Source organism: Pseudorca crassidens, chromosome 8, assembly GCF_039906515.1.
Source record: "Pseudorca crassidens isolate mPseCra1 chromosome 8, mPseCra1.hap1, whole genome shotgun sequence".
Lineage (NCBI taxonomy): Eukaryota > Metazoa > Chordata > Mammalia > Artiodactyla > Delphinidae > Pseudorca > Pseudorca crassidens.
Window position 1 is genome coordinate 93,675,452 of NC_090303.1, and position 22,908 is coordinate 93,698,359.

At 46.3% G+C, this 22,908-nt stretch overlaps 1 protein-coding gene across 1 annotated transcript; it reads left to right on the top strand.

Annotated features, from left to right (window-relative positions):
* The first annotated feature begins 198 nt into the window (after nt 1–198).
* On the top strand, nt 199–15,667 carry RAB19 (RAB19, member RAS oncogene family). Its single transcript, XM_067745570.1, has 4 exons — nt 199–459; nt 2,807–3,019; nt 4,209–4,392; nt 14,173–15,667. Exons 1-4 carry the CDS (start codon nt 199–201, stop codon nt 14,439–14,441), a joined length of 927 nt encoding a protein of 308 aa, XP_067601671.1. The 3' UTR covers nt 14,442–15,667.
* Nucleotides 15,668–22,908: the final 7,241 nt, after the last annotated feature.

Consider the following 22,908-nt stretch of genomic DNA (forward strand, 5'->3'; position numbering starts at 1 on the left):
CAGATCTGTATCCTCCTTTAAGTTGCTGTCCTTCAACTAGCCACTCCCACCCCAGCCAAACAGGGGACACCAGGAAAAATTGGGGGTAAGGGCCGCCTAAGAGAATGTGAGCTGAAAGAAATAACAGGGAGGCTCAGTAGGTGTTGGCTGAGGTAGCAGGCTAGTCCTTTTCATTTTGGGTTTGCTGGATAACATGTGATGCTAAGAAGCCGGAGGAAAGGTGACCTAGTGTGGCCTCACCCCGTGCTTTGTACCCAATGGCAGCTCCTCCGGATGGGGAGGGAGGGGGAGGCGGAGGGAGGGAGGGTTGACACTTCCCTTTCACTTTCTCAGGCCACCAAACCTGACACCTGGGGACAGAACTACAGTTCCCACCACGCCTCGAGACAGGAGGAAGAAGGGGCACGGAGGACCAAAAGGAAAACCAGGAGAAAGAGCAAACGTTACCTACTGGCAGAGGTGAGAGAGCCAGACAGGTAAGCAACGGGTGCAGGTTACAGGATGCAGGATGGAGGGTGTTGGAGGGTGGACATCGCTTGTTTCTCCTTGCAGGGCCTGTAGGCGGAGGTGAAGGGGGCTTTTGTGGAAACCCTGAGGACTTACTTGGTGTGTGTGTATGGGGGCGGGGGCATGGAAGTAAGATTTCAGCTCAAATTACAGGGATAAGACACCGGAAGTGGAATGGCTTTCTTTACTTGAAAAGCCCGGGGAAGAGTTGTTTGATTATGTCTCATGTCTGCTGGATCATTTAGCCATAGTGATTTCAGAGGAGTCCAGGAGAAGTGTAGGATCCTCCGTCTGTTTAAAGCTCGCAGTTTTTACGTACAGATTTTAATCTGTGTCATGATACAGACTTGTCCTTTTCTATGACTTCTGAGAAAGCCAAAAACTAAAACTGGGGGAAATGAAGAAGGGTGTCATAGACAGGAACAATTTGCAACACATCAAATTTCGTCATCAAATGAAATAAGGTTTCCTGTATTTTTAAGAGACATCTGACGAGGAGACCCAACACAACCAAAGAACAGTTGAAGGGCCCGGGTATATCTGCCATGAGGGGACACGGTTGCTGCTCCAACAATCTGCTGGGCTGTGGAGTAGGAATCTGCTGTCATGTGGAATGGGAGTCCTGATGTAGCATGAGGGTCCACAGATGGAAACCTCGGGGAGATAGATTTCAACCCCATGTAAGTTAGAGCTGTGCACACAACATAGATTTTTTCAGGAGGTAGTGAGTTCCTCGTGATCTGAGATGCTGTGGGTATTTAAGCAGAGACGCTGAAGGTGGGAATAAAGTTTCAGGTGGGTGATTGTGTCGGTCAACACTTCCCAAGGCTAGCTAGTCCTCAAAATCACCTGGGAGTGTGTGCATGTTTTTAAATCTATTTAGCAGACCTAAGATGGGCTCCAGGAATATATAGATAGTTAATTATCTTCCCAGGTAATTCTGATAATCAGTTAGTTTGGGAGACACTGTCATGAGAAACTTTCTTTTCCAGCCTATGGTGGAGTATGGCACAAACATTCGAACCACAGGGTTTTTTTGTTGGTTTCGTTTTGTTTTGTGGCACCTCGAGGCTTGTGGGATCTTAGTTCTCCAACCAGGGATTGAAACCGGGCCCTTGACAGTGAAAGCACAGAGTCCTAACCGCTGGACTGCCAGGGAATTCCCCACAGTTTTCATTCTGAATATTCTCAGAATCATAATTTCCAGGACAAGGAAAAGCAGGTGCCAACCGGAAGAAAAGGGCTGTGTGACTCTTCCCGAAACTGACTTGTCTGTCAGGTCTCATTGATGCTTGCGGCTGGTTGCCTTGCCATTCAGTCTTCCAGTAATTTGTCTTCCTCCTGTGTGACATGGAGATAGGCTGACAGCTAGGCATGTCTCCCACCTGACAACTGGCAGGTGAAACACTCCTGCTGGGCCCCGAGGCATGTGGGATCTTAGTTCCCGGACCAGGGATCAAACCCACCACCCCCTGCAGTGGAAGCGCTGGAAGCATGGAGTCTTAACCCCTGGACTGCCAGGGAAGTCCCAGTCAATGCTGTCATCTGAGAGTGTTGACCGTGTACTGGGCCCAGCAGAGAACAGCAGTAGAACCTCTTCATTCCAAGGTCACCCCTGAAGTAATGTTAACTCACCTAGGACAGGTGGGGTTTGTGCGGGCAGCTCCCTCTTACCTGACCAGTAATTAACATGCTTCTCCCACGAGGATGGCAGTGCTAGGAAAACAGTGACCTCACTCTGTCTTGTCCTGTGCTGAATCCCGAGTGCCAAGAATAGTTCCCGGCCCCTGGTAGGTGGTCACTAACACAGGGGTCCCCAATCCCCAGGCTGTGGACCAGTACCGGTCCTGTTAGGTACTGGGCCACACAGCAGGAGGTGAGCGGCAGGCGAATAAGTGAAGCTTCACCTGCCGCTCCCCATCGCTCCCCATCGCCCCCCATTGCCCCCCATCACTCCCCATCGCCCCCCATCGCCCCCATCGCTCCCCATCGCTCCCCACCGCTCCCCATCGCTCCCCATCGCCCCCCTTTGCCCCCATCACTCCCCATCGCCCCCCATCGCCCCCCATCGCCCCCAGCGCTCCCCATGGCTCCCCACTGCTCCCCATCGCCCCCCATCGCCCCCCATTGCTCCCCATCGCTCCCCATCGCTCACGTTGCCTCCTGAACCATCCTAGTCCCCCACCCTGTCCGAGGAAAAATTGTCTTCCACGAAACCAGTCCCTGGTGCCGAAAAGGTTGGGGATGGCTGCACTAAAGAGAGACCGAATTCCTTCTTTTCTTCCTTGATCTGTTCTAGGTGGCAAGAGCCATGCAATTCTCCAGCTCAGCCAGGGCAGCAGATGAGAACTTTGACTATTTGTTCAAGATTATCCTCATCGGGGATTCCAACGTGGGGAAGACGTGTGTGGTGCGGCATTTCACGTCCGGGGTCTACACCGAGGCGCAGCAGAACACCATTGGGGTGGACTTCACTGTGCGTGCCCTGGAGATCAACGGCAAGAAAGTGAAGGTCAGAGGGGGACACGGGTGGGTCTGCCTCTTTTAGCCATGGTTCCTAACCCTGAAACACATGCCTGAGGAGTGAAAGATTTAAATATAAAATATGAGATCATTAAAATACCAGGAAAAAAAACCCATGGGAGTATTTATTTTTATCATTGAGGAATAGAGAAATCAGGCTTTAAAGTAAGACAAGAACCCAGAAGCCAGAAGGGAAAATATTGCTCCATCTAACTATTTAAAGGTCAAATTAATACTCTTCTATATGATCATATAAAGGTCAAATTTCTACATACTCAAAAATACCATAAACAAAAACTAAAGTCAAAGATGAGTGACAAACTGGAAAGAAACATTTGCAAATATGGAACTGACAGAGAGCTAATTTCTCTGATGTGAAAAGAGCTCTGATAAATATCGAAGAAAAGACCAACAACCAAATACAAAAAGTAGGCACTTCACAGATTAGACAAAACAGCTACTTCACAGATGTTATGTGAACTGGCTCATACATTTATGTGAAAAAGTAAAAGTGCCCATTGTTACTCATGATTAAAGAAATGAAATTAAACTAAGTGAGATAATATCATTTACCCATTTGACCAACCAAAAAAGATCAAAAAGTGTTGGTGAAAATGTAATAAGTGGATTTTGTGTGGGATCCTTATTAAACAAACACAATAGTAAAAAGACATTTTGAGGCTTCCCTGGTGGCACAGTGGTTGAGAGTCCGCCTGCCGATGCAGGGGACACGGGTTCGTGCCCTGGTCCGGGAAGATCCCACATGCCGCGGAGCGGCTGGGCCCGTGAGCCATGGCCGCTGAGCCTGCGCGTCCGGAGCCTGTGCTCCGCAATGGGAGAGGCCACAACAGTGAGAGGCCTGCGTACCGCAAAAAAAAAAAAAAAGATAAAACATCTGGACGAAGGGATGAGTGTGGTAGGAAGGCAAAAGAACACCAGACCTTAGGACACTGGATCCGCCTCTCCCACTGAAGGGCACCTTAGGTGATGGCCCCCAACCTGAAAACCTTGGGGATTTTACCCTGGGAGCACCTGAAAAAAGACAGATTCCTGGGCCCCACCCCAGACCTCCTGAATTTGGATCTCTAGAAGTGAGACCCAGGGAACGACTTAGGCGAGCAAGTTCCCATCAGGGGTGGGAACTGCTGATGCGGACCCCCTTTCCTGCCCTTCTCCAGATGCAGGTGTGGGACACTGCAGGCCAGGAGCGCTTCCGGACCATCACCCAAAGCTACTATCGCAGTGCCCACGCGGCCATAATTGCCTACGACCTCACCCGGCGGTCCACGTTCGAGTCTGTTCCTCACTGGATTCACGAGATAGAGAAATACGGGGCGGCAAACTTGGTCATCATGCTGATTGGTAGGTCGATTTCAAAGTGTTTCGCTTTCCTTGACTGCCAGCCGCCCCCCGTGCTCAGCTTTTTCTGTGTTTCCAGTGGCAGTGGAACAGGAAGCCGTAAAAGTGCACGTGGCGGATGGGACCTCAGAAAACATCTGGGCCAGAAATTCCCATCAGGTTCACTTGAGCATGAGAGTGGGGTGGTTTGAACTTGTTAAGAATACAGATTCCAGGGCCTCACCCTAGAGTTTCTCACTGCAAAAACCTGAGATGGGCCAGATATCTAGAGGAAGGTACACCCTTCATCATACAGACGTGTGATTCGACACACGTCTGTACAGACTACACAGGAAGTATTCTGTAGTCTGAGCTTCACAGCGTCAGATGGCTCTTAATCCCCGGAAGAGCCGCTCAGATGACTATGACTGACAACACTCTTGAATGACTTATCACACCTGCTAAGATGCTAAGCAAATCTTAACAACAAACCAACATCAAAATTAACCTCAACTTCAACTATACACAGTGAACTCACAGCTTGAAATACGTGCCGTCACATTGTGCATTTAGAAACGGGTAATGTGCTGTCACTTCCCTATAGTATTAGCTTTGCAAGCAGTGCCCCTCCTAAGGACACTAATGTTTACCAAGTGGCAAGTTGCTTTAGGTTCTTGCTACTCAAAGTGTGGTCCACGGACCAGCAGCATCAGCATCACTGGAGTTTTTGGCTTTAGGTTTCTTTTTCTTTTTTTTTTGTATTAAGACTTATTTTTTCAGAGCAGTTTTTAAGGTTCTCAGCAAAATTGGGAAGGTACGGAGATTTCCCATATGCCCCCTGTACTCACACATGCATAGCCTCTCCCATATCAACATCTCCTACCAATGTGGTACATTTGTTACAAAGGATGAACCTACATTGACACATCATAGTCATCTGAACTTCACAGTTTACATTATGGCTCATTCTTGGTGTTGTACTTTCTATGGGTTTGGACAAATGTCTAATGACAAGTATCCACCATGATGATATCATAGAGAGTATTTTCACTGCCCTAAAAATCCACAGAATCAGCATCACGTTGGGGGTTGTTAAAAGTGCCCCATCTCAGGCCCCATTCCAGACCTACTGAATCTGAATCTTCGTTTTAACAGGATCCTAGAGAGATTCATATGCAAATTAAAGTTTGCAGAGCACAGGTCTAGAGAGCTGCTGTGGGACTGAGCGCTAAACACAGCAATGATTAGTGGATTATTTATCCATGCACAGGCATGTCCTAGCTGTGTGGTAAGTTACCTTCTGAGCCTTAGTTTCCTCATCTACAATATGCAATCAGTATTCACTAGGGTTGTTGTAAAGACGTGACGAGATAATGTGTATACATCGCTTGACAGTGCCTAGCACATAGTAGGTGCTTCATAATGGGTGTGGGATTTGTTTCTAGAAGGTTCATTTGTTTGAGGGAACAAACTCCTCTGTGTTCCTTAAACAATGGGGTGGGGTGCTTATGGTGAGGGTGCAAGTCCCTGGGACCTAGGAAAACCCAGCCCAGCATTCAAGCCCAGCAGAGTGGGAGACACAGTGGAGCCAGGCCACCCATCGCAAGCAGGAAGTTGGGGACCCTCTTCTCAGGGCTGGGCTCTGTGTACCAGCCTCCTCCACCATTGTGTATCTATGTCTTCTCTCAGAGCTGCTTCTTACATTCAGGATACTGTGGGCCTGCAGCACTCTCCCTCTGAACCATCCCTCCTGGGTTCCTCAAAGCATCATCCCCAGCCTGCTCCTGCCACAGAATCCCTCATTCTCTCATACCCTCTAGCTCACATTCTTCAGGAAGGAAATCCCATTGCCCCGTTCCTTTTTTTTTTAATACTTAATTTTTAAAAAATATTTATTTATTTATGTATTCGGCTGCACCGGGTCTTAGTTGCAGCACACAGGGTCTTTTAGTTGCGGCACGCACGCGGGATCTAGTTCCCTGGCCAGGTATCCAACCCAGGCCCCCTGCATTGGGAGCACGCAGTCTTAACCACTGGACCATCAGAGAAGTCCCGCTCCATTCCTCTTTCTCATGGCAAAGCCTGGCCCAGGCTGCTGGCCAACCTCACGGTGGCGGGCAGGCCTGGTGTAAGGTGCCCGGCCTGGACCAAGCAGCTGGGCCCCGAGGGGGGAGGCAGTGACAGGAAGCATAGCTGGGCTGCAGACGGTCCACAGAAGAGGTCACTCGCATACATCGTTGGCACATCTAGCCCATCTATTATTACTATTGTGATTCCAAAAAGGACTTCTTATTCTAGAACCGTGTTTTCCCTGTCTTTGCTGTTTTAAGTCACAGTCTAGCCCCTATCATATGCATGGCCTTGAAGAGAATGCTGCTTTGTAATTCATTCTGCTTCTTGTAACTTAAGAATCAAAGTCATTCCAAGAGCCTAGACGGGGCTCGTTCCTTCGTGCTGCATCAGATCAAAAGCTCCCTATGCACAGCCAGCTGCCAAAGAAAATGCGCCTCAAACTTAGCCCCTTTTTTCAGAGGGGCTGTGTCTTTTCCCTCATGGCAGAAAACAGGAGAGATTAGTGAGACTGGGAAGCGTCTTCCACATGGAGGGCGACTTGTCTTTTTGGAGAAGCGTGAGCTGCCTCCTCTCTCTTGTTACTTCTCAGCCAAAGGTCCCCTCTGGAACCAGAAACATTTTTGATTTGACTTCAGGTATAAAGAACACTTCTTCAAAAGGCAGAGTTCAGGGCTTCCCTGGTGGCGCAGTGGTTAAGAATCTGCCTGCCAATGCAGGGGACACGGGTTTGAGCCCTGGTCCGGGAATATCCCACATGCTGCGGAGCAACTAAGCCCATGAGCCAGAACTACTGAGCCTGCGCTCTAGAGCCCACGAGCCACAACTACTGAGCACACAAGCCACAACTACTGAGTCCATGTGCCACAACTACTGAAGCCCGCGCGCCTAGAGCCCGTGCTCCGCAACGAAGAGTAGCCCCTGCTCACTGCAACTAGAGAAAGCCCGCATGCAGCAATGAAGACCCAATGCAGCCACAAATAAATTTATTTTTTAAAAAAGAAAAAGGCAGAGTTCAGAGTTATAAAAATAAACACTGACCCCCCAACAGAGCCATATTTCTTCCTCAATAACCACTTCTTCGAAGCACCGAGGAGGACACTGGCCAAGGTTTCTGACACCCTTCACAACAGCTGCTCCTGAAGTGTGATGACCAGGAGGGGTGACAAGATCTGACGACAGGTGACATTTACTAAACTCCACTCTGAGTCTGCCCCTGGGTCCCTTCATTTAATCCTCACAACCATCCTGAGAAGCAGAGACGACCATCCTCGTCTCCCAGCTGAGGAAACCGAGGCCTCTGGAGGTTAAGTATCCTGCCAAGGAGCTCAGCGAGTTACCTACTGACAGGTGAGGCAGGATTTGAATCAGAGCCCCGGGTGGTTCAGTTCCTGTCCAGCCACTTTCCAGTAGCTGGTCAGGCTGACAGTTGCCCCCTGAAGCTCTGGTTGAGGCAATGTCTCATCCACTCCAGTGCCTGGACTTTGCAGTCAGACAGATTTGGGTTCAAATCTCCCCTCTGTCCTTCCTGTCTGAACTTGGTCTCATCCCTCTCTCTAAATTTCTACTTACTCATCTATAAAACTGGTACCTGCCTCAAAGGTTTTGTTGAATTGAAAGGATTAAACAAGGTAACATATAAAGCACTTAGCACAGTGCTGAGACCTCAATCCAGGGAACGAGGGGCTCAGAGGGCATCCCCCGGAGAGGGGGGACATAGCTGAGCCGCCAGGGAAGGTGGGAACCCCACCAATAGTAGCTCCCAGGGAAGGGAAGCTTGGGTGTGAATCCCTTGCATCTCGCTGAGGGGAACCATGCCGTCCTAAACCCGCTGGCGGTTACCCAGGAAGGTGGGTTGGATCCCTCTTCCATTAAATTCACAGGCTTCCCAGGAAACGTTGAAGCAGAAGAACCTTGAAAGCTGCCATGCAAAGCCACCCTGACCAGCCATCCCCTCTGGGCTGTCTTTGGAAGGCCTCACCCACTTCTCCACCGCCGCCTTCTCCTCCCTTGCGGGCCCCGCCCTTTGATGGCCCCGCCCCCACCAGCATTGTCCTTCACTCTTCCTCCCCCTACTGCAGAAACAGGTGGGGCAGAGTAGGGGAACAAATGCCAAGATGTGGTGGGATTTCCACGAATCTCACAACTTTTGCTTGATATTTACTCCCTCGTCTGTCTGTTGTAACAAATATCTCTGCCCCACTTCTTAACTGGTTCTAGAAATGCCCCCAAAGATGATCAGGACGTGTCACCAGTGCTCCCGCTTATGACGCATCCAATCCCAAGGGCTGACACCACGGGTCTTCCTGTTTACTGTCGGTGGTCTCCTCGCTTTAATCTGGGATAGCCAACTGTGCTGTTCCCTCACAGAAGTGTCCCTGCCGTTTTACCATATTTTCCATTCTGTCTCCATGGTTCTTCACACAAATGGCTTTCTCTCTCAAAAGTTTACCCCAGCCCCTAGAGGCCATGTCACCACCATACAAAATCAAAGAGACCATTGTGCGTTGATTTGTCCTGTTCCTTCCCCTCCAGCCATTCACAGGGAACCCAGCTCCTCAGTAATGTCCCTCTGTTTACTTATTTAAAATTTTTTTTAAATTATTTTTGGCTGTATTGGGTCTTCTTGCTGCATGCGGACTTTCTCTAGTTGTGGCGAGCGGGGGCTACTCTTCGTTGCAGTGCGCGGGCTTGTGGCTTCCGTTGTTGCAGAGCATGGGGTCTAGGTGCGTGAGCTTCAGTAGTTGTGGCACACGGGCTCAGTAGTTGCAGCTCGCGGGCTCTAGAGCGCAGGCTCAGTAGGTGTGGCGCACGGGCTGAGTTGCTCCACAGCATGTGGGATCTTCCTGGCCCAGGGCTCGAATCCGTGTCCCCTGCATTGGCAGGCGGATTCTTAACCACTGCGCCACCAGGGAAGCCCCGTCCCTCTGTTTAAAACCTTCGGTGTCCCCATCACCCCCAAGATAAGACACAAATTCCTGAACATCACTCACAAGGTGCCCTGCTTTCTGCCTGGAGATGGCTGCTTCTTGTCCTTTTCTCATCCCGCTCTGTTTTGTTTCTAACTTCTTAACTCTTCTTACTCCCTCAGAGTGAGGGTTTGGGAGCCAACCTCCTTTTGTAGGTTATGTGGCTGTTCTGTCTCTTAACATTCTTTGGCGTCTGCTATTTGTCCCCTTAGGATCTCAGGCAAACTTTCCACTTAAACCCCTGTTATATTTAAAGGTCCACAATCTCTCAGCAAAAGCTCTTAGAACCCGGATTCCCTGGTTCTACATCCTCACCAGCACTTGCTATTATCAGATCTTTCCATTTCTTCCATCCTGGTAAGTGTGTCGTGATATCACTCGCATTTTTTATTTGCAGGTCCCTGTTCACTGTTGAGGTCAAGCACCTTTTCATACACTTGTTAGCTATTTGGATATTCTCTTTTCAATTCTCATGCCCATTTTTCTACCTGTTGTTTGTCTTTTTCTACCTGTTGTTTGTCTTTTTCTTATTGATCCCTACAAGTACCTTATGTTTTCTGGAAATAATCTATGTTGGTTCGGGTCTTCCAGGAAGATGTCAGGACAGGATCCGATAGACATGCAAGAGATTTATTGGGAGAAATGGCTGTGAGGGATAAAGAGGAAGGCGCAGAAGGAGGCAGGGAGAGTCTTCTATGTCATGCTGACCTGCCCCTGGGAAGGAGAGAAGGGAGGAAGGAGGATGGTGTCCAAGAAAGGTTGATTCAGGCCTGAACCAAAGCTGCCTGATAGAGGAATGGAACCCTGGTCTCTGCAGCAGGGGCCTGCGTTAGTGCCTCCCTGTGCTGGGGCCTCTGCACCAGCTGGCGGAGGACAGTGGGGTAGCAGCTGGGCTGGGGTCACCTATGCTCCCTGAAGTCAGTTCTCTTGAACAGCTCTGAGCCCTTTGTCAATTGCATGTGTTGCAAATACATTTTTCACTTTTATTTATTTATTTTAAATTTTATTATTATTTTTTTAATGTTTTGGCCGCACCATGCGGCATGTGGGATCTTAGTTCCCTGACCGGGAATCGAACCCATGCTCCCTGCATTGGAAGCTTGGAGTCTTAACCACTGGACCAACAGGGAAGTCCCTCATCTTTCACTTTTTTACTCTCAGAGTTCCTCTTCACTCTCTTGATGGTGTATTTTGATGAACAGACATTTTTAATTTTAGTATATTTCAATCCATCAAACTTTTCCTTAATGATTATTGTTTCCTGTATCCTATGCAGGAAAATTTACCCTAATTGAAATCATTAACATAGCCTTACATTATCTTTTGAAGCTTACTTGCTGTATGTTTTTTGTTTCTTTAACATCTTCATTGGAGTATAATTGCTTTACAATGGTGTGTTAGTTTCTGCTGTATAACAAAGTGAATCAGCTATACGTATACATATATCCCCATATCTCCTCCCTCTTGCGTCTCCCTCCCACCCTCCCTTGCTCGCTGTATTTGTTTGTTTGTTTATAATTTATTATGACTTTTACATTTAGATCTGCAATCTATCCAGCATTGATTATGGTGTACAGTGAGAGGTCTGGGCCAAAACTTGTAACTATTCATGTAAAGATCCAATTGCCTCCGTACTATTGACTAAAAAGGCAATCTTGTCCACTGCTCTGTGGCACCATCTTTCTGTGAAGGGTACATATATTCGTGAGTTTGTTTCTGAGCTTTTTATTCTATTCTACTGGTCTATTTCATGCATTCTTTGGGAAGGCAAAAATATTTTAGATATGACAGTGGTTTGTGGCCTCCAAAGGGCCAGATATACAGTGTATCTGTAGGGTCTGTACACAAATTTTGTAAGGTCTGTACACAAATGTTCACTGAAGCACTATTCATAATAATAAAAAACTAGAATCAACTCAGTTTCCTTCATATGGGTGGGTAGTTAAACAAACTGTGGTACATCCATACCATGGAACATGGCTCAGCAATAAAAAAGAAACTACTGGGGGCTTCCCTGGTGGCGCAGTGGTTGAAAGTCCGCCTGCCGATGCAGGGGATACGGGTTCGTGCCCCGGTCAGGAAGGTTCCCACATGCCGCGGAGCGGCTGGGCCCGTGAGCCATGGCCGCTGAGCCTGCGCGTCCGGAGCCTGTTGCTCCGCAACGGGAGAGGCCGCAGCAGTGAGAGGCCCGCGTACCGCAAAAAAAAAAAAAAAAAAAAGAAACTACTGATACATACATCACTCTGATGGATCTCAAGAGAATTATGCTGAGAAAAGCCAATCTCCAAAGGCTACCTACTGTATGATTCTTTTTTTTTTAAATAAATTTATTTATGTATTATTTATTTATTTTTGCTGCGTTGGGTCTTCGTAGCTGCGCGTGGGCTTTCTCTAGTTGCAGGGAGCTAGGGCTACTCTTCATTGCGGTTCGTGGGCCTCTCATTGTGGTTGCTTCTCTTGTTGCGGAGCACAGACTCTAGAGCACAGGCTCAGTAGTTGTGGCGCACAGGCTTAGTTGTTCCACGGCATGTGGGATCTTCCTGGACCAGGGCTTGAACCTGTGTCCCCTGCATTGGCAGGTGGATTCTTAACCACTGCGCTACCAGGGAAGCCCCTACATAACATCCTGGAAATGACAAAATTATACAGGTGGAGAACAGATTAGTTACCAGGGGTCAGGGCTTAGAGCTGGTGGGAGGTTGTAAAGGGTAGCACGGCGAGCACTTTGTGGTGATGGAACTGTTCTGTATCTTGACTGCACTGGTAGGTGTAGGAATCTACACATGTGATCAAATTGCACAAATACATACGCACACACACACATACACACAAAGGAATGTGTGTATAATTTGTGAAATCTGAATAAGCTCTGTGGGTTGTATTAGTGTCAATTTCCTGGTTTTGATATTGTACTGTAGTGCAAGAGGTTACCATTAGGGGAAACTGGGAGAAGAGTACACTGGACCTCCCTGAATATATATATATATATGTAGTGTGTATGTGTGTGTGTGTGTGTGCAATTTCCTGTGAATCTAGATTTTTTTTCCAAATAGGAAGTTTTACTGTTTTTCAGAGGCAAAGGGGTAATTAGGGGGAAAAAAGATCGAAAAAGACTCTCTATGAGGACAATAAAGAAACACTGGTCTAGCCCATCTTAATTACTGTAGCTTTGTAATAAACCTTGATGTCTAGTGAAACAACCCTGGTGAGAAAGTAATTTCGCCTTTAGATTCCTGCCTCCGAGAGATCAAAGTCCAGTGATTAGATGAACGTAGGATTGAGGAGGAGGAAAAGAAATGCGGTACTTCTCTTACAGTAAATCCTGGGCTGTGCTGGCAAAATCCCTCATCGAGCTTTCTGGGGGAATTGCAAATGTTCTGTGTCCTGAGGGGGATGGCGGTTATGGGACATAGACATTTGCCAAAACTCATTGACCTGTCTGCTTCAAGTCTGTGCAATTTTTTTTTTTTTTTTTTTGCTGTACGCGGGCCTCTCACTGTTTTGGCCTCTCCCATTGAGGAGCACAGGCTCCGGACACGCAGGCTCAGCGGCCATGGCTCACGGGCCCAGCTGCTCCGTGGCATGTGGGATCTTCCCGGACCGGGGCATGAACCCGTGTCCCCTGCATCGGCAGGCGGACTCTCAACCACTGCGCCACCAGGGAAGCCCAAGTCTGTGCATTTTATTGCCTGTAAATTATAGCTCTGTCCTTCACTATTCACTCCACGCCTTCAATCCAACAAATCTCATCACAGTCTCCTCAGTGAGACCAGGCCCCATCTCTACAGTCACTTGGGAAAAAAAAGAGTGAAAAGAGGAAAAAGATGTGAAGCAAGTAGAGAGAAGACAGAGAGGGTCACCGGCCCAGCCTTCACCTTGTCACACTTGGCAGGAATGATGGTCCCCAAATACAGGGGCTCCACCTGTCCTGGGCAATAAAACACACACCTCCAGCCCATTCCTAGCAGCTCTCAATGCTCTTACAGGACAGTGAATTAAGACAGCAGCTCCATGAATACTCTGAGTCGAAAAGATACGTGCACCCCAATGTTCATAGCAGCACGATTTACAATAACCAAAACATGGAAGCAATCTAAGTGTTCATTAACAGATGAATGCATAAAGAAGATGAGGCACATATATACGATGGAATTTTACTCAGCCATAAAAATGAATGAAATAATGCCATTTGCAGCAACATGGATGGACCTAGAGATTGTACTGAATAAAGTAAGTCAGACAAAGACAAATATCATATGTCACCTATACGTGGAATCTAAAAAAATGATACAAATGAACTTATTTACAAAACAGAGCCGGACTCACAGACGTAGAAAACAAACTTATGGTTACCAAAGGAGAAAGGTGGGGGAGGGATAAATTAGGAGTTTAGGATGAACAGATACACACTACTAAATATAAAATAGACAACCAACAAGGACCTACTGTACAGCACAGGGAACTATATTCAAAGTATAATGGAAAAAATCTGAAATTTTATATATATATATGAATCACTTTGCTGTATACCAGAAACGAACACAACATTGTAAATCAACTGTACTTCAATTAAAAAAAAAAAAAAGATAGTGGCTCTGTTTCCATTCATCGTTGGGTTCATTTTCAGTAAATCTGCCATCAGTAACTATTTGTGAACAAATGCATGTGCGCATATTGCTAAACTAAAATGTTCTTTCTGAAGTTCACCTTTTAAAAAACCAGATTAAGTTACTCATCGGAATATTTGCTTCTCTCTCACTCCCAGGGAACAAATGTGACATGTGGGAAAAACGGCACGTCCTGTTTGAGGATGCCTGCACACTGGCTGAGAAATACGGCCTCCTGGCTGTCTTGGAGACCTCTGCCAAGGAGTCCAAGAACATCGACGAGGTCTTCGTGCTGATGGCCAGGGAGTTGATGGCTCGCCACAGCCTGCCCTTGTACGGGGAGGGCACCCTGGGCAGCCTCCCCCTGGATTCCAGTCCTGTCCTCACGGCCCCGGGGCCGAGGGAGAAGAGCCAGTGCACTTGTTGAGTATGTTCCCCGGGCCGGTGGCACCCAGCAGAGGCCACCTCCGAAACCAAGGGCAGCGGACGGCCTCGTGTCTGCTGAGGAGACCTCCGACTCCAGTGCGGACTTGCAGCTGGTCCTACTCCTTCCTGCCTGGTGGGGGGGCACCCTTTTGCCTCAGTTCACACCAGAGGGGGAAACCCTGACTCTGAGGATAGAGGACACCACTGTTTTTCTTGACTTTTCCTAGGACTCAAGGCCCAGTGGTAGGAGGACAAGATTTGTTCCTTTTCATCTTTCCCTTTTCTGTCTCCCCAACCCTTCAGCTGTTTTCTACTGAACTCTGCTTCTCACTTGAAGAAGAGGGTAGTGAAGGAAAGAAGAAAAGAGAAGTAGAAGAAGGAAAGAAGACAGGGGAGAAGATGTCTGGAACATTGCAGAGTGGTTGAAAACAGTGTGGGCATGGGAAGATGGGGAAAAAGCCTGCAATGATGAACCAGATGCTGTTAACTTTTGCTTCCTGACATTCACACCTCGGGTCTTAGTTTGGGGGGCAAAGCTTTTTGACCTAAAGACGATAAATACGGTCTTGCCAAATGGTCAGGAGCCATGTGATGGAGAGAGAATTAGATTTCACTTTATCCGAGTTGGGCGGATTGGACCACCCTCCTAGGATGAGGGAGATGCCTACAATTTCCTTCCAAAACACCCAATCATCTGCTGGATCAAAAGTCATTTCTGAATTGAAATTAAATTGGCTCATAGACAAATATCAAACCAGTACTGACCTTGCTGTATGGCCGGGGCGTGCTGTCTACCCTCCGGAAGCTGTGAGTCATAACCCTTGTGTCCGCAAAGCTCCCTGACGGTTGCTGCTGAGGGTGTCTTACAATCCTAGTAAGAACTGCAAGTGTTGGTCCGGCCACAGCATCAGCTCTGAAAGAGGAAATGTCTGTCTGGGGCGCACCCAGGGTGCAGGTGGGTCCCCCCCAGGCATTTCTAGCTGTAGCACTGTTATCTGCAGGCTGAGACCAGCACAAAACAAATAGCCACTAGCCACGTGTGACTGAGTACTTGAAATTGGCTAATTTGAATTTGATGAGCTCTGAATGTAAAATACATAGCAGAATTTGAAGACTTATTATGAAAAATAAAATGTAAAGTATCTTCCTAATAATTTTATATTGATTATATGTTAAAATGATATTTTAGATTAATATCATTCCAGGTTAATAAAATATATATTAACATTTCAGCTATTTCTTTTTACTTTTTTTAATGTAGCAACTAGAAAATCTTAAATTATGTGTGGCTCACACCATATGTCCATTGGACAGTACAATAGAGCAATGCTTCTGTAGTGGAATTCCCCGACCACACCTAGGACAGGGGCCAGGAGATGCTTGTCTAGGATTCCTGACACCCATGGTTGACTGACTGAATCTTTCCAGAAACCCACACTTCACCAAGCTTGCCAGGTGATTCTCCCCACACTAAACCTTGAGAACTACTACCATACAGAGGTTAGGTGAGGATGGGAGTGTAACCACAGAGAATAAATTACATTTAATTCACAGCAATATATATTCATTTTTGAAGCGAACAACTTACCTTTTGGAAACATGAGGGAAATCTATTACAAGCCAGAAATAATAAAGGCATCAAAGCAGATTAACCTTTTTTCACATACATATTCTTGTTCTAAAGAAGGGGTTATGTGAAGCAGGAGTTCACAAGGCAGATCAGGAATACACCTGTACCAAGTCACTGGGCAATTTTCAGAGGAGGCAGTGAGCAGACACTCCTTAAGAAGGGGAAGGAGAGGAAGGGACTTCCCTGGTGGCACAGTGGATAAGACTCTGTGCTCCCAGTGCAGCAGGTCTTGGTTCGATCCCTGGTCAGGGAACTAGATCCCACATGCATGCTGCAACTAAGAGTTCGCATGCCACAACTAAGGAGCCTGGGAGCCACAACTAAGGAGACGGCCTGCTGCAACTAAGACCCGGTGCAACCAAATAAATAAATAAATATTAAAAAAGAAGAAGAAGGGAAAAGAAAACTGACTGGATCAGGGGAAAGTGTGCAGACAAGAGGCTGAGCAGGACAGGAGATTAATGGTTCACACCAAGGCTCCTCCATTTACCTGCACACCAGTCTCAACCAATACTCTAAAACCTCATCAGCTTCTAGGATGATGCCCTCTGCGGGTTATCTGGAATTAAAATATTCCTACCAACAGGTTACACACGTGAGAACAAGGTCACCGGAACACCAGCAACCTGTAATTAACCAGTGTGGGCTCCTGTTGAAATGATGGTGCTGGGACAGAAGTACTGGAAAGGGCAAGTGGAAGGGAGCAGCTTCCCTGGGTGAGGGCGCACAAATGTCTGCTCTGAAAAGAGGCACAGGCTTTTCTGAAGCTCAGAGCAGGCTTGTACCACACTGTGAAGCTCACTCAAGCAGGCGCTGCTTTAGAGCCAAGGTCCAGGAAGACTCTGTGTTAACTGAAGCTCGCACTTTTCTCATATCCTCAAAACTGCATAGTTGTTAACAAGGGAATTATATGAAATAAAGCTCCAAAAGGGACATTTTGGAAGAAAAAAAGATTATAGATGTATAAAATAGATAACTAATGAGAACCTACTGTAGAGCACAGGGAACTCGACTCAGTGCTCTGTGGTGACCTAAATGGGAAGGAAATCCAAAAAAGGGATATATGTATACGTATAGCTGATTCATTTTGCTGTATAGCAGGAACTAACACAACATTGTAAAGCAACTATACTCCAATAAAAATTAATAGAAAAAGATTATGAATGTCTCTATTTCGTCTGCCAGCGTCAAGTACACCTCCATGTATGAGAAAATCTTTCAGTTAATATTTCATTGTTCATAGATTATTCCTGAATCTCTTCCCCACTCTATTACTGAAAAGGTCTATTAGTAGTAACAGTAATAGTACTACTACGGTAATAATAATGGCAAACACATACGGCAATTACTATGTGCCTGGCACTGTACCAGGCTTTTTTTTTTCGGCCGCGTGGTTTGCGGGATCTTAGTTCCCTGACCAGGGAAGGAACCCGGGCCCCCTGCAGTGGAAGTGCGGAGTCCTAACCACTGGACCACTAGGGAATTCCCCAAGCATTTTATTTACACTAACTCAGTGCATCCTGTCAACTATTTTTGAAGTAGGTACTATTTGTAACTCCTATTTTAAAAATGAGGCTATGATTGTGTCCATCATCGGATGAATGGTTAAAGATGTGGCACATATATACAATGGAATACTACTCAGCCATAAAAAGAAACGAAATTGAGCTATTTGTAATGAGGTGGATAGACCTAGAGTCTGTCATACAGAGTGAAGTAAGTCAGAAAGAGGAAGACAAATACCATATGCTAACACATATATATGGAATTTAAGAAAAAAAATGTCATTAATAACCTAGGGGTAAGACAGGAATAAAGACGCAGACCTACTAGAGAATGGACTTCAGGATATGGGGAGGGGGAAGGGTAAGCTGTGACAAAGTGAGAGAGAGGCATGGACATATATACACTACCAAACATAAAATAGATAGCTAGTGGGAAGCAGCCGCAGAGCACAGGGAGATCAACTCTGTGCTTTGTGACCACCTGGAGGGGTGGGATAGGGAGGGTGGGAGGGAGGGAGACGCAAGAGGGAAGAGATATGGGAACATATGTATATGTATAACTGATTCACTCTGTTATAGAGCAGAAACTAACACACCATTGTAAAGCAATTATACTCTAATAAAGAAAAAAAGAAAGGAAAATAAATAAATAAATAAAAATGAGGCTATGAGACACGGAGAGATTAAGGTCACACAGCTAGTAAGTGGCAGAGCCAGGATGCAAACCCAAATCACCTGGCTCCAGAGCCCACTTAACAATTATGCTTCACTCTCTCTCAGATAATGACCAGTATTGGATTTGGGCTCCATCATGTTAACTCCTCGTCAACCTCTACACACACAAAAATACACTCACCGCAAGATAAACTCACAAACATACATTTCAATATCCTTCAAAGTAAAGTTGTGCAGCTCTCTCTATAAAAGAAGCTGAAGGGGGACTTCCCTGGTGGCACAATGGTTAAGAATCCGCCTGCCAATGTAGGGGACACAGGTTCATGCCCTGGTCTGGGAAAATCCCACATGCTGCAGAGCAGCTAAGACCATGCGCCACAACTACTGAGCCCGCGTGCCTAGAGCACAAGAGAAGCCACCGCAGTGAGAAGCCTGCGCACCGCAACACAGGAGATCCTGCTTGCCGCAGCTACAGAAAGCCTGCACACAGCAAGGAAGACCCAACGCAGCCAAAATAAACAAATAAATAAATTTATTAAAAAAAAAAAGCTGAAGGGGCGAGGAGGCAGTGGGGAAGGGGCAGGGTAGAGAAAGGGTAGCAGGTTAGGTGGATTGCGCGAGTCCTGTTTAACTGTGGGGGAATTACAGAGGAGCTGTGCCTGAAATACACCCGGCCGAGGCTGAATGCTCTGCCTTTTGAACAGGGATGCTGTAGAAACTCCAGTTCCATCATATGTAAGGTGACGTGGCTGACCCAGGGCAAACCAGGCTGGCTTCCACCAGCCATTACGACCCAAGGCTTAGAATTGAAAGGATGGGGAAGGACTCGGCCAGCGGTACACATCGCAGCTCCCCGCAGGTCACTTGTAAACCTCCAGATGATTGAGAAGAGGTTCTGGGGATTCATATCACCAAAGGCAATAACAGTGCCTGCTTAATTTTTTTTTATTCTCAATAATATCAGTATAATCTGTTCAAGAGCCTGTGATCAATTATTGAATGAACATGTGTAGATTTTACAATTCACAAACGATTCACTAGTTGGTTTACCACCAGCAGAAGGGGAGCTGCTAAAGTGTTTTTGACATCCTGCAGTTTCTTTTGTGTTTATTCTTAACCATATATTGTTTAATTTATACCTCAAAATAACTGCCAAAGACTGAAGTACCAGGAATGCCGAAATTAAAGTACAAGTTAATAAATAGTACAGAATAGGTGGTAATTCTGCAAAATCAACCAAAGTTTGCTCTTCACCTGAATAGAAGTTTCCTTTACCTATCATTTAGACTTGCATTTACTTATTCTTACATAGTGTATCAAGAGGTCTCTAGAACTTGAAAAACCAACATTTAAAAGAGATCGTAGGGACTTCCCTGGTGGCGCAGTGGTTGAGAATCCGCCTGCCAATGCAGGGGACACGGGTTCGAGCCCTGGTCCAGGAAGATCCCACATGCCCTGGAGCAGCTAAGCCCGTGCACAACTACTGAGCCTGCGCTCTCGAGCCTGTGAGCCACAACTACTGAGCCCACGTGACACAACTACTGAAGCCCGCGTGCCTAGAGCCCGTGCTCTGCAACGAGAAGCCACCGCAACGAGAAGCCTGCGCACCACAATCAAGAGTAGCCCCTATTCAAAAAAAAAAAAAAGAGTAGCCCCTGCTCGCCACAACTAGAGAAAGCCCGTGCGCAGCAACAAAGACCTAACGCAGCCAAAAATAAATAAATAAATATATTAAAAAAATAAAAGAGATCATACAGTTATAATTATATTCAATCAGTTTTTCATTTTGGGGCAATAAAAATTATCCACACATGATGTGTTAATTTTTATAAAGTCACTTACGAATAGCAGCCTGAAACCTCATCTAATTTAGAAATGAAATTTCAATTACAAAAATAAAATTTATGGGCTTCCCTGGTGGTGCAGTGGTTGAGAGTCCGCCTGCCAATGCAGGGGACACGGGTTCGTGCCCCGGTCCGGGAGGACCCCACATGCCACAGAGAGGCTGCGCCCGTGAGCCATGGCCGCTGAGCCTGTGCGTCCGGAGCCCGCGTGCTGCAAAAAAAAAAAAAAAAAAAGAGCTCTCACAATGAGGGACTTCCCTGGCAGTCCAGTGGTTAGGACTCCGGGCTCTCACTGCCGAGGGCCTGGGTTCAATCTCTGGTCAGAGAAGGTCAGGGAACTGCTGCATGGAGGGGCCGAAAAAAAAAAAAAAGAGCTCTCACAATGAGAAAGTAGGAGAGAATTAGTTGATGACTGGAAACGAGCAAAGGTTTTTTAAATATTGGGAAGACTACTTCTAGGTATTTAGATTCAGGAATTCTTCATGGATTGTGTGAGACAGTACTGCTAATAATAATGAAAACCTGAAAATAATCTTCAACAATAGGGGATTATTACATAAATTCTATACAACTTTTAAAGGAGTGGTAACTACTATATATAAAATAGATAACTAATAAGGACCTACTGTATAGCACAGGGAACTCTACTCAGTACTCTGTAATGGCCTACATGGGAAAAGAATCTAAAAAAGAGTGGATATATGTATATGTATTACTAATTCACCTGAAACTAACACAACATTGTAAATCAACTATACTCCAAAAAAAAACCTTGTGGTATCATTGTTTAATGGGGTGAAAAATATTCAATAATAGGGTAAATAAAAGATTCAAGAGGGACTTCCCTGGTGGCCCAGTGGATAAGAATCTGCCTGCCAATGCAGGGGACACGGGTTCGAGCCCTGGTCTGGGAAGAATCCACATGCCGCGGGGCAACTAAGCCTGTGCATCACAACTACTGAGCCTGCGCCTTAGAGCTCACGAGCCGCAGCTACCGAGGCCCGCAACAAGAGAAGTCACAGCAGTGAGAAGTCCGCGCACCGCAACAAGGAGTAGCCCCTGCTCGCCGCAACTAGAGAAAGCCCGTGCGCAGCAATGAAGACTCAACGCGGCCTAAAATTAAATCTTAAAAAAAAATGATTAAAGAAAAAGTATGATTGTTACAAACAAAAAAGTATAGATGTACACAGAAAGAAAACTACAAACGATATAACTACAAGGATATAAACCAAAGTGTTATTCCTGGATATATTAGTTTTCTATTACTGCATAACAAATTGCTACAAACTTAGTGGTTTAAAACAACACGTTTATTATCTCACAGCTTCTGTAGGTTTCTGTAGATGTGCAGGCACAGCTTAGGTGGATTCTCTGCTCAGTCTCACCAGGCTGAAAGCAAGGCGTCAGGCAGGGCTGTGGTTTTCATCTGGGTCTCAGGTTCTTCTTCCAAACTCACTGATTGTTGGCAGAATTCATTTTCTGTGGTTGTAGGACCGAGGTCCTTGTTTTCCTGTCAGTTCTTTTGTTTGTTTCGGCTGCGCTGGGTCTTTGTTGCTGCGCGTGGGCTTTCTCTAGTTGCAGCGAGCGGGGGTTAACACTTTGTTCCAGTACGTGGGCTTCGCACTGCGGTGGCTTCTCTTGTTGCGGAGCACAGGCTCTAGAGCACAGGCTCAGTAGTTGTGGCGCACGGGCTTAGTTGCTCCACGGCATGTGGGATCTTCCTGGACCAGGGCTCGAGCCTGTGTCCCGTGTTGGCAGGCAGATTCTTAGCCACTGCGCCACCAGCGAAGCCCCTTCCTGTCAGCTCTTAAAGGCTGCTTGCAGTTCCTTGCCACACGGTCCCCATAGGCAATCACGACATGTGTGTTTGCTTTCAGCCAGGCCAGCTGGAGCATCTCTCTCCACTTTCCCTTTGGCAACCAGCCAGTGAAAACTCTACTTTGAAAGGATTCACCTTATTAGGTCAGACCTACCCAGGATAAGGTCTCTTTTGCATTATAATGGAACATAATCACAGGAGTGATATCTCCCATCATACTCACAAGTTCCATCCACTCAAAGGGGATGGTATGGTATCTGAGCAAGGGTCATTCTAGAGTTTTACCTATCACATTGGATTCTTTGGGTTTAAAACTTTATTCTTTATGATTTTGTTACATTTGTTTAATAAAAAATGTTATTAATATAAACCTGTGAATAGTTATCATGTAAATGAACACTGTCCCTTAATTTCAGTGCCCGTTTGCCTTTCCTTTTATAATTGTGTTGGTACCAAAATTTGTAATGCACCTGTGTCTCAAGCTGCAGTCCACAGACTACTGTCTCTGGAAATGACCTTTAGAGTCCCTAAGACTGTAGGTTAGGACAGCAGTGTTTTCGGAACTTTGACTATAATCCATATTAAGAAACACAATTTACATTTCTACCCGGTAAGACGTGTCCTTATCACATGAGATGCACTCTGACATAAATATACCATTCATTTGCTTAAAATGTTGCTTGTGGCCCATAAATTGTTCTCCCCATCCATGAATGGGTTACAACCTGCAGTGAATAACACTGCTCTGGAGCGGAGGTTCCATGTCTCTGCTACTCCTTTACTCCTTTATACCAGCAGTATGATTAGCAAGCAAGCCACTTAAATGCACTGATCATCTCAGACACTTAGACTAGATTATAAGCTAGAGGGTAAGAGTTGTGTTTTGCCTATCTTTGAAGTCTGCAGGATTTAAACAAAGCATATCCTCTGTAAGAAACTAAATTTCTTACATTTGAATCTCCTGATGCAAGTAAACAGAACTAGAAAAATGACCA

Bases quoted from the DNA above. Each gene is read 5' to 3' on its own strand.
- RAB19 (XM_067745570.1), top strand. From the start codon at position 199: ATGCTAAGAAGCCGGAGGAAAGGTGACCTAGTGTGGCCTCACCCCGTG. The intron at 460-2,806 runs GTGAGAGAGCCA...GATCTGTTCTAG, and splicing joins AACGTTACCTACTGGCAGAG to GTGGCAAGAGCCATGCAATT. The intron at 3,020-4,208 runs GTCAGAGGGGGA...GCCCTTCTCCAG, and splicing joins TCAACGGCAAGAAAGTGAAG to ATGCAGGTGTGGGACACTGC.